Source organism: Triturus cristatus, chromosome 3_1 (genome assembly GCF_964204655.1).
Source record: "Triturus cristatus chromosome 3_1, aTriCri1.1, whole genome shotgun sequence".
NCBI classification, from domain to species: Eukaryota; Metazoa; Chordata; class Amphibia; order Caudata; family Salamandridae; genus Triturus; species Triturus cristatus.
In genome coordinates, this window is record NC_140583.1 from 865,869,146 (window position 1) to 865,881,395 (window position 12,250).

The window sequence follows — 12,250 nt, forward strand, 5'->3', positions numbered from 1 at the left end:
ATTTGAACCAATGCACAAATGCGAACTGCAGTTCCTAACATGGAAAGCGGCTTTCCTCATCGCAATCACATCCCTGCGAAGAGTAAGTGAAATACAAGACTTGACTCTCGAAGAACCCTTCCTACAACTACATCGGAACAAAGTGGTTCTTAGGACGAATCCAAAATTCCTCCCTAAAGTCATTTCCCCTTTCCATCTAAACCAGTCTGTGGAACTGCCAGTCTTCTTCCCTAATCCAGACTCAGTAGCCGAGAGGGCACTTCATACCTTAGATGTTAAAAGGGCCTTGCTCTATTACATCGATAGTACCAAACCTTTTCGGAAAACCAAGCAACTGTTTGTTGCTTTCGCTCCACCACACAAAGGCAACCCCATTTCCAAATCGGGTATCGCCAGTTGGATAGTCAAATGTATCCAAATATGTTACCAAAAAGCTAAACGTACTCTTACCGTTCCCCCTACAGCGCAATCCACGCGTAAAATAGGGGCCTCTATGGCATTCTTAGGGAACATCCCCTTAGACATTTGCAAAGCAGCCACATGGTCTACTACACACACCTTCACTAAGTATTACTGTGTTGATGTGCAATCCAAACAACAAGCTTCAGTAGGCCAAGCTGTCCTAAAAACTCTATTCCAAACTGCTGCAACTGATACAGGTGACCACCGCTAGGGGAGACACTGCTATATAGTCTATCCTTAGTGTGTGATCTGCAGCTCATATGCCTCGAACGGAATATGCTACTTACCAGTATGCATCTGTTCTTGGCATGTAGAGCTGCAGAGCCACACACGCCCACCTGCCTCCCCGGGACCTGTATCTGTTCCAGCATTGTCTTAATTAGACACTACACATGGACATCCTTTCTCTTTACTTCTTACACACTCCATTTCCCATCATGGCGAAAAACAATCTGAGGATGGAGTGGATGCCCATGCGCACTGTTGTCCAGGGGAGGAGTCCCCAATCTCGTGAACAAAGACTTCTTCCGAAGACAACAACAACCTGCAATCATCCGAGCCCAACACCAGATGGCGATCTTATCCTTAGTGTGTGGCTCTGCAGCTCTACATGCCAAGAACAGATGCATACTGGTAAGTAGCATATTCCTTACTTGATAAACAAGGATATTACTCTGACTTGTTGATGAGGTTTTTCTATATGCACCAGAGATGTTGGCAACAGTTCTGTGAAATACAACTGAACATTACTGTGGATGGAGATGAATGTGAGGTAATGCATTGGAGAGTCAACACATTCAACCGATTTCTTCATGCCATGCTGGAAAAATATTGTTTTTCACATTTAACTTGAGACCTATATGTATAAATCAGTAATTGAAATTAGTTGAATTAAGATGGTACTACGTGCATATAAAGAAATACAAGTTAGTGTTCTTGCAAGGCTTACTGTGCAAACATAATAGTTGGGCAGGATGGCTTCAGACTATCTTTGAAGTACTTATAGAATTTTGGAATAAAGTGATGTTTGCAACTCCTAAATTTGACAAACTGAGCTACAGTAAAGCCCCTTTCTATAAAGATACCTCTTCCAATGTGCTTTTGGAATTGGAACATGTAACTTTGAATCTTGCCTCCAGTTTTTAACGGTCTTAATGTCCTATTCCTGACAAATTCTTTTCCTTGCTTAAAACTAAAGGTCCTCTTTAGTTGCTTATGCTTTTCCTGGTCATTACATTTTTTCTTCCTTTAACAACTTAATACAAACGCAGGTTATTTTTAGCTATTCATCAGTCTTACCTCTATATTTTATTCTCTCCAGTAAGGGAGTAGAGACCCTAATAGTTAATCTCTTCAACTGTCCTCTACCCTCTACTGTCCTTGTTTGCAATATTTTTCTGATGTGATGTTAATTTGCATGAGAATTTGCAATATTATAAACAATGTTTCATAATTTGATAAACACGAAGTAGTATTTTGAATGTTTTAATATCTTTTGTAAAGAATTACATTATCAATGAGAATAATGAAATATGCAGGCAGCTATATTACTTAATGCATAACATTTTTATGAATATTTACTTTTTGCAGGAGGAAGCAGAAATTCAGGCTGAGCTTGAACGTTTAGAAAGAGTCCGAAACCTTCACATCCGAGAACTAAAACGAATAAACAATGAAGATAATTCACAGTAAGCTATCCCGGTTTTGCTTTTTCATGAAAATATAGTGGCTTGTATTAATCTAAGCCGGTTCCTAAAAATACCTAGTCATTTTTTGTGATGAATACATTATTTTGTTAGGTTCACTCTTGTAAAACAATTTGCTGAAACTAAAACTGACCCAACTTAACCTATCAGATAGGTGCTGCAATGTTTGCTGCATTGTCTTATTTAATGAACATTTATCTCTTCATTGCCCTTAATTGTTGTCCTGCTGTATCTAGGGTCAGTAATAGTTGCTTTTTTTCCTTGGTCGTTGTGCCTTGAATCAATTGCCAACTTCTCACCCCACTACCCTCGGCGCAATGGCCACAGTAGTTGCTTGCAGCTGCACAGCAGAAGCCAGACTAAGAACTTGCAAAGCTCTCAGTATCTTCAATCAGGCCTTGTAAAGCTCCCACAGCCTGCAAGATGGGGGAATTGTAGCACTGTGTCACACTAATCTGGCAGAAGCAGCTACAAGATGGCAGGTGCTCACTCCTCTGCTTTACAATAAACACAGGGGCTACAACAGTGGCAGTCCTGCAGAACAAGGCTGTATGGAATACTGTCACTCCTCTGGTGGTAGATGGCTGCCACTGAGTTTGAAGTGAGATGGTATGACGGGTGAAGATTTGGATGTCTGGTTGTCTCCGGAGTCATGAGGCTTGCTGGTCAGGGGGCAGAGGGGCACATTTGGAAGCAGGACCCTGGGAGCCACAATCAGAAAAGGGGATATATTTCTTGCAATATAAATAAGGGGAATATTCGCCTGAGTATGCTTAGACCTCAGGAGATTTAGGCCTAACCTTGCAGACATGGAAGGTGAAAAATAAACAAGTACAGAAGGTAGAATGTCCAATGTCATGGTGAACTACACAGAGGAGTAGGCATGGTAGTGGCTGTTTGGTCACATCGGGTTATTCTGTTTGGCTGGTCTTGATGTACATCAGCACCTGCCAACACCCTCCAGTATTGGGAACACCGCCCCCTACCCAGTTGGAAGCACTGATAAATTGTAATATCATCCAGATTGATAATTTACTATTGTATTCTCTGATATTTCAAAAAAGGGATAAACGCCCCTCAAGTCCAAGAAAACATAACTAGAGGCGCAACTCGGGGGATAAGATTATGTAACAGTGAGTACGGAGCAAATTTGTCCCTATTAATAATGTCACCCTTTCAAAAGAATTTGTCTTCAGAATAAAGCTGAACAGTGGGAAGCACTGTTGCATGACTACAAGGAGACCCTGTATATACTCGTCCATTGGTGGTGGTTATTGTAACAACTTCCTCCACCATGTATGTTACCTCCCCGATCTGCAGAGGTTGCTATTGCAGTTCCACCTCATCCTCTGATTCAAAAGAAAATTTACAGAACAGACTATCTCATTCTACTATCCCATACACGCACATCTGGCCTTGTTCATACAGCAATGCTGTAGGGCTGGAAAGAAGAAAGCCCTTTTCAAAGATTCAGAAAGGGGCACTCCAAACAATTGTAGACAGTGACATCCTTAATCTGAAAGAAACACGTTAGTTAGATTCCTCACCTTAGAATATCCCCAGGCGTCAGACTGGATCCGGAAGATTCTTCGTCAGCAATACCCCTTGCGCGTCGCTAGGCGTCGTCTGCGGCTCCGCGTCCGTCGTCGGCGTCGTGCGCCGGGATGACGTCGTCGGAGTACTTAGACGCCGCCCTCGCGCGCTGACGTCAGTTCTTCTTTTTTCCGCGCCAGTAAGCGCAGATCCGGGAGAGCTACCCCTTTTAGTCTTTTTTGACTAAATCTTTTTGATCATTTTTGATCCCTGTCTGTCGACATCTGGTGCCGGTAGGATGCCTGGGTTCAAGGCTTGTGAAGACTGTCATCGACTGATGTCGGTGACCGATCACCACCGCCGGTGCCTCTATTGCTTAGGCCTCGACCACGACGCGGAGTCGTGCAACGACTGTCAGGCCCTGACTTCGAAGGCTAGGCGGGAGCGGTCCCGCAAGCTTCTCGAGCTTCGCCACTCGGCTCCGCGTCGTGCGCGATCCCGGTCCAGGAGGAGGTCCAAGGATCGCTCGCGGAGCCCTAGCCGACGCCACCATCGATCGTCTGGCTCCAAGTCGTCGGGTAAGTCCAAACACTCAAAGAAGTCCAAGAGGCGACATCGCTCTTCGGACTCCCCTCGCCGGTCGCGCGACTCGGCCGAGGGTCCAAGTGGTTCCACCCCCGCGGCTCCGGCGGAGCCGCAGGTGCCGCGTCCGCCCCCATACCTTCCGGTCCCTGGGGCTGACGCGGCGCCGGCGGAGATCAGTGCCTTCCTCTCGGCCATGAGGAGCCTGGCCCCGCCGTCGACGCCCGCTGGCGCGCCTTCGGGCCCCGCGGGCTCGACTGGGCGACCTCGCGTGCCGGCGGCTCCGGCCCCGGCGCCGTCGACGACTCCGGTCTCGACGCCGCAGGTCCCCGCGGGGCCCATGCCTGGGCCCCAGTCGACGCCGGTTGACCTTGTCACTCCTCCACCGGCGCCGACGCCTGAACCACCGACGCCGTCACCGGCGCCGCCGACGCCTGTGACGCCGACGCCCCAGTTTAGCCCTCATCCGGACCCGACGCCGGCACGGCGTCCGCCGACGCCGCATCCGACGCCGCTAGAGACCTACCATCTCTACAGTCCGGTTCCGATCATTCCTCCTGTTTATCAGGATTCGGAAGAAGGGGGCGACTGGGAGGGGTTCGAGGACCCTCTGGCTGTTCAGTCACAGCTTTCTCAGGACTGGGCAGATGAGCTGGGGGAGGCCAGCGGGCTGGACACCTCGCCAGACGCTGGATTCACTTCTCCTCCGACCGTGGCTTCGGAGGAGGGTGCAGCATTTTCTGTGGTGCTGCGCAAGGCGGCTGAGGCCCTTGGGCTCGAGTTGCCTGCCGTGGCTGTGAGGACCAACATCCTCACTGAGGTGCTTCAAACCTCAGCAAGCTCCACTGAGCCTCTGCTGCCGTTTAACGAGGCCCTCACTGACGTTCTGCAGGGCACCTGGTCCAAGCCCTCCACAGTTCCTCCTGTGGATAGGAACGTTGCCAGGCGCCACCGCCCTGCTCCGGGCGACCCCAGCTTCCTGTCCCAACACCCCACCCCCGAGAGTCTGGTTATCCAGGCCTCTACTTCCCAATCCTCCTTCCCGACCGCTCCGCCGGACCGGGATTCCAAGAGACTCGAGCAGTTTGGCAAGAAACTGTTCTCGTCCCTTAGTTTGGGCCTGCGGTCTTTAAATACCGCCTGTCTCTTGGACCGTTATTCCCATTCTCTGTGGGATACGGTGGAGGACGTGCTGCCCCTGTGTCCGGAGGAGGTCCGGACGCGTCTTTCCCAGGCTCTGGCCGATGGGAGGGATGCAGCACGGCACGCCATAAGATGTGGGCTTGACACCACGGACTCGCTAGGTCGGGCGATTTCCACCACGGTGGCGCTCCGCCGCCACGCCTGGATGCGGTCCACGTCCTTTTCCGGGGATGTCCAGAACACCCTCATGGACATGCCCTTTGATGGCACTCGCCTGTTTGGTGAGAAGGCGGACAGTGCGCTGAACCGCTTTAAGGACTCCCGGGCTACGGCCAAGTCCTTGGGCCTCTCGGCTCCGCGGGCGCACACCTCCGCTTTTCGCCCCTTTCGTGGCCAAGGAAGGGGCGCCTCCTCACGTCCGCAGAGCCACCAGCCGCAGAACCAACCTGCGCGCGGTCGCGGACGTGGCTTCCGCCGTGGCGGAAATGGAGGCCGACGTGGTCAGCCCACATCCACCCCGGCAGCATCCGCCTCCAAGCCTTCCTAGTCCGAGCTTTCAGGCCCATACCACGCCAGTGGGCGGCAGAGTTCGCCATCACCTGCTCCACTGGCGGTCCATCACATCGGACAGGTGGGTGCTGCAAATCGTCCGAAGGGGCTACTCCCTCCCCTTCGAGACGACCCCTCCAGCCATGCCACCACAACACCACCGTATCTCGGGGGATCATTTGGATCTTCTCCGCGAGGAAGTTTCGGCTCTCCTGGCCAAGGGGGCCGTCGAGCGCGTTCCGAGTCCAGAAGTAGGTCGTGGTTGTTATTCCCACTACTTTCTGGTTCCCAAGAAGGGCAAGGGGGGCCTGCGCCCTATCTTGGACCTCCGGAACGTCAATGCCTTCCTCCGAAAGGAAAGGTTCAAGATGATAACGTTGGCTCAGGTTTTAGCTGCCCTAGACCCTGGAGACTGGATGGTAGCGTTGGACTTGCAGGACGCATATTTCCATATCCCCGTCCTGCCGGCCCACCGGCGTTACCTGCGGTTCACGGTGGGCCAAGAGCACTTTCAGTTTACCGTGCTCCCCTTCGGCCTCACCAGTGCCCCTCGGGTGTTCACGAAAGTGATGGCGGTGGTCGCAGCTCATCTGCGCAGATCAGGGGTCCCAGTCTTCCCCTATCTCGACGACTGGTTGTTGAAGGCGGGCTCGCCCCAGGCAGTCGTCTCCCACCTCCAGACTACGGCGGATCTCCTGCATTTGCTGGGGTTTTCCATCAACGTGCCGAAGTCACACTTGAGTCCCTCTCAGAAGCTCCTCTTCATCGGAGCGGTTCTCGATTCGGCGCAGTTCCGGGTCCATCCACCGGAACAGCGGGTCCGGGATATACAGGCCCTGATTCCCATCTTTCGGCCTCTATCCCGGGTTTCGGTCAGGCTAGTGTTGCGGCTTCTGGGGCTGATGGCCTCCTGCATCCTACTAGTGCATCACGCCAGGCGGCGCATGCGGGCTCTGCAGTGGGACCTGAAGTTTCAGTGGGCCCAGCATCACGGCAACCTGTCCGACCATGTCTTGATCTCGGAGGGCACTGCACAGCAGCTGCAGTGGTGGCTCACGGACCGCGAGTGGGTCAAGGGCAAGAGCCTCTCCCTTCCCCAACCGGAGCATGTCGTAGTGACGGATGCGTCCCTCTTGGGTTGGGGTGGCCATATGGGAGAGGCGGAGATCAGAGGCCTCTGGTCTCCGGTGGAGTCTCGTCTCCACATCAACCTGTTGGAGTTGAGAGCGATCCGGCTTGCACTGAAAGCCTTCCTTCCCTCTGTCAGGGGAAGTGTCGTGCAGGTGTTCACGGACAACACCACCGCCATGTGGTACTGCAACAAACAGGGCGGGGTGGGGTCGTGGACCCTTTGTCAGGAGGCTCTGCGCCTCTGGACATGGCTGGAACACCAGGGCGTCACCCTGGTGGTTCAACATCTGGCGGGCTCTCTGAACGCCAGAGCAGACGAACTCAGCCGCCGGTGCATGATGGATCACGAATGGCGTCTGAACTCCGAAGTGGTGCAAGGCCTCTTTCAGCAGTGGGGAGAGCCTTGGTTAGATCTATTCGCCACCGAAGAGAACGCGCAATGTCAGCAGTTCTGCGCGTTGGAATTTCCAAGGCGGCACTCGCTCGGCGACGCTTTTCGTCACGAGTGGAGTTGCGGTCTGTTGTACGCCTTTCCGCCTTTACCACTTCTGCCCAGAGTGCTGAAGAAGATCAGGCGCGACCGGGCCCAAGTCATCTTGGTGGCTCCGGATTGGGCACGAAGATACTGGTATCCCGAGCTACTCAGTCTGTTGACCGATCCCCCGATACGTCTGCCCCTTCGGGAGGATCTTCTGTCGCATCAGCAGGGGACGGTCCTCCACCCGAACCTGTCCAGCCTCCACCTCCATGCGTGGAGATTGAGCGGCGGCAGTTGATGCCATTTGACTTGCCTCCTGAAGTCTGTGATATCATTCTGGCAGCCAGGCGTCCCTCCACGAAGTCGGTATACGCCTGCCGGTGGAACAAATTTGTGGCATGGTGCACAGCAAAGGCTGTGGATCCCCTTTCCGCCCCTCTTTCTGAGGTTCTCCTCTTCCTTCTTTCTCTGGCCCGGCAGGGCTCTGCCCTGGGCACCCTGAAGGGTTATCTTGCTGCCATCTCCGCCTTCTTGCGGCTTCCTGATCAGCCTTCTCTTTTCAAGTCCCCTGTGGTTACACGCTTTCTCAAAGGCATTACACACACGTTCCCTCCTGTCCCTTTTGTAATGCCTCAGTGGGACTTGAATCTGGTATTGACCTTCCTGATGTGCGCTCCCTTCGAGCCTCTTCACAATTGCCCTCTTCGTCTTCTAACTCTAAAGACTGCTTTTCTGGTAGCCATCACCTCGGCTAGACGGGTGAGTGAGCTCCAGGCTTTATCTTCGAAGCCTCCTTTCCTATCTGTTCATCCGGACAAGGTTGTCCTTCGGCCTCGTCCCTCCTTTCTTCCTAAAGTGGTGACCCCTTTTCACCTTGGGCAGTCTGTCACCTTGCCCACCTTCTTTCCGCCTCCGCATCCTTCCAAAGAGGAAGAGAGGCTCCACCGTCTGGACCCAAAACGTGCGCTCTCCTTTTATCTGGACCGCACAAAACAGTTCCGGGTGGACGACCAGCTTTTTGTTGGGTACGTGGGCGCTAAGAAGGGGAAAGCTGTGCACAAACGAACCATCTCTCGGTGGGTCGTTTTGTGTATAAAAATCTGCTATTCCTTGGCTAAAAAGGACCCTCCTGTTGGGCTGCGCGCCCATTCTACTCGGGCCACGGCGGCTACTACTGCCTTGGGACGGGGAGTCCCTTTGCAGGACATCTGTCAGGCGGCGACGTGGGCTTCTCTACACACGTTTGCCAGGCATTATTGCCTTGACAGCCAAGTCCGGAGGGATGGCTTCTTTGGCCGTTCTGTCCTCCAGGACTTTCTGGTGTGATCTTGGTTCGCAGACCCACCACCGGGGATGGTATTGCTTGGGTATCTATTCTAAGGTGAGGAATCTAACTAACGTGTTTCTTTCAGATGAACAAGTTACTAACCTTCGGTAACGATGTATCTGTAAGAAACATTAGTTAGTTAGATTCCTCACCGACCCTCCCATCCTCCCCGTTCTGCGAACTGACATCTAGGGTTAAGGTTGTCCTTTCAGGCCCCTAGATTTTATTTTTGGCACCAGTGTCGGTCTTTGCATGGCTCTGCGTTCCTGGCGCGGAAGGCTATGTACAAGAACTGACGTCAGCGCGCGAGGGCGGCGTCTAAGTACTCCGACGACGTCATCCCGGCGCACGACGCCGACGACGGACGCGGAGCCGCAGACGACGCCTAGCGACGCGCAAGGGGTATTGCTGACGAAGAATCTTCCGGATCCAGTCTGACGCCTGGGGATATTCTAAGGTGAGGAATCTAACTAACTAATGTTTCTTACAGATACATCGTTACCGAAGGTTAGTAACTTGTTCCTCTGTTTCCTGTGCATCACTTTAAGTAAAAATCTTAAATGGCTAAGAATTACTAGTTGCAGATAGGCACTGACTATTGTGCCAAATGGATAAGCAATTAGTTCTAGGACCTCACAATCATTTAATCAAAATGTGCACACAAATTCCATCTGCCATTAGTTTGTAAAGAAACAGCTGTACTGTAAGATAACTGACATTAGAACCCATCCGTCTGTGCCAACAATCTGGGGGGGTGGGGGGGGGGGGCACAAGCTCACAACTCAAAACACGTTCAATAACAGCAATAAATGATTGTCGGGTGAAATACTTTTTTTATGTTAAAAGGGTTATTTATATAGGATCACAAAGTAGAATACGGCATATACAAGGAGCCCCCCTGAAGTCAAGGCTCTAGTGTTTAATGGCAGTCCCCTGAGTCCCACTCTCTTCTCACTAGCACTAGTGGTTATTCCCCATTCACAATATGCGACCTTCAGGTTAGGCTCCACTAGCAGTCTGAGTCTCAGAAGTCCCCCTACAACTCTGTTAGAAAAGTCAAACCTAGTTCAGTGCAGAAGCACTGTCCGGGGAAACAAGTTCCCCCGGCGCCTTCTGGCCCTATACTCCGTTTGACCAGCACCTGCAGGGATTGTTCAAATGGAGTCTCCCAAGAGCGTGTCTTGTGAGCAAGGCGACTGTGACTATCACAAATGCGGCTCTGCAGGTACCTTGGCTGACTGTTCTCAATGCTCCACCAGTAAGTTTTCCTTTGTCTTCCTGGTGGGGGTAAGGGGTGTGTGTGATGCATTCTAGTTTGTATCCTCATTCTGGGCTCCTGCCCGCACTGGTTACCACAAGAGCCTCTCCTTGCAAAAATGGCATCTAACAGGCTATGATCCTTGTCTTCCTCCAGTCCCCCCTTCTGGTGTATAGGGTCACTACACCTTCTCCTCATGTGGGCGATGGCCCAATCAGAGCAGCAGCAGATTCCTCTTCACGGCGGCCCCCTCTGGCATACAGGGTCACCAACTTCCACGCGGACAGTGGCACAACCGTCCTATCAACTTGATAGCTAACTTCCCCGCAGCCCCCTCTGGCATAAAGAGTCGCTTACTTGATCAACGGGGAGGCGAAGCGGACAGCTGTAGGATACATGGCGGAGGGCGCACCTAAGACAATTACGAAGACAGCCTGGAATATATATATATATTCAAAGCAGAGAGCTTGTTCTCAAACATAGAAGAGTCTTCCGTGTGGTGGGCACAGCTGTGGCTGGACTGTCTGATGGGACCGTTGCTGGTTTTTAGATTTGACCAGGATTGACAATCCCGTCGCGCTCCAACACGCTGGAAACCTCTCAACTCAACCCTACCTTGACCCGTTGAGAGGGGAAGCTTCTGCCAGCGGGGGAATCCTGGTTGCTCCTACACTTTCACCGACGCTGTGAGGGGAACGGCCCAGACGGAAGTACATTGCCCAGCGTTCCACGCTCCCGGCGCAGCAGGTGACGTCACCTCGGTCGGCCGGAACAGCTGAAAAGCCGCCGGGTGCCACCGCAGCGCGGGACGCGCGCGGGCGAAGCCCGGGCCAAGGGCGGGCCCGTCTCGCGCCTGTCATCGCCAGGAAGAGGCAGGGCTGGGCCCCCCCTCTTAGTTGTGGATTTCATCTATAAAGGTACTGTGACCTATACGGGGCTTGTTATCCCTACTCGTTTTGACTTAAGGACTGTGACCTGCTTGCTTGTGTATTAAACCTGCAGAGGACGCAAGCCAGTTCCTTTCTATTCATGTTAATTTGCACCCACAGAGTTATATTCTGAGAATTTTTGTGGGTTCTACATTTGTATACACGGATGTAATTTTATGACTATTATCACGGCTATATAATTGTTTTTATATTATATTATATACTTCAGTTTAATTTAGTTTTATGCTGGGGACCTTATTTCTGCCATTGATACCGCACTATTGCCTGTGTTTATTTTAGGGCGTGAGGGACTGCGAGGCCTTTCAGTGGTAAAATTAACTAACATTACCTGAGGCCTCTTCCTGGACACTCCCCCTGTTTCTTGCATTGTTCATAAGACTACTCGCGGGCCCCGCACTACGGGTGCCGCTCGAGCTTGGGACTTTGTCCCTGCCATTGATACCGGACTATTGCCAGTGCTTGTTTTAGGGCGTGAGGGACTGCGAGGCCTTTCAGTGGCAAAACTAACATCACCTGAGGCCTCTTCCCGGACACTTCCCTGTTTTTCATTGGCGTGTTTTATTAAAATTATCAACTTTTTACGCTCTGTTAAGTGTCCGATTAAGTTCGGACCTGGTTACTCCCTTAACAATTTTAACGCTGTATTTGTAAACATTCCCTTTTCATCGAATGAGTCCAAATATCGGCCGCTTTGCTACTCACTATAATCATTATAATTATGACAACTACAAGAGGAACCAGGAGCAAAACGGCCACGGACTCAAACAGCATAACTGGCCCTTTGGACAACTTCATTATTAGAGCTAACTCTGTTATTGACCAAGGGATTGCACTCATGGAACGTAGAGTCTCCCAGGAGTTGGCACTAGCAAAACGTTCATCTATGGGCCATATTGCTTCAGTTAAAACCCCAGCTAAGCAAATTAAAGACCTAGCTCTCATTGGCACTCAGGCTGATCGACATAGTCTCCCAAATACGGTGGACTTGTCAGTATCAGCTTCTGAATTTACATCAGTCTTAGAATTAGATAGGTCTTCGATCTCCTCACATGATCCTTCATTAGAAGCCTCAACTGACTTACAGCGGAGGGGGTCCATAGAGGGCGCTATACCAAAATCGTCAAAAAATTC

General features: G+C 51.6%; 1 protein-coding gene across 10 annotated transcripts in view; it reads left to right on the forward strand.

Moving 5' to 3' along the window:
* Positions 1–12,250, forward strand: part of TLK1 (tousled like kinase 1) — a 967,987-nt gene that overhangs the window by 680,845 nt on the left and 274,892 nt on the right. For all 10 annotated transcript variants that reach the window (XM_085645312.1, XM_085645310.1, XM_085645315.1 and 7 more), the window contains one exon: positions 2,053–2,150. In XM_085645312.1, coding sequence (XP_085501438.1) covers positions 2,053–2,150 — 98 coding nt within the window. The remainder of the gene's footprint in view (positions 1–2,052; positions 2,151–12,250) is intronic.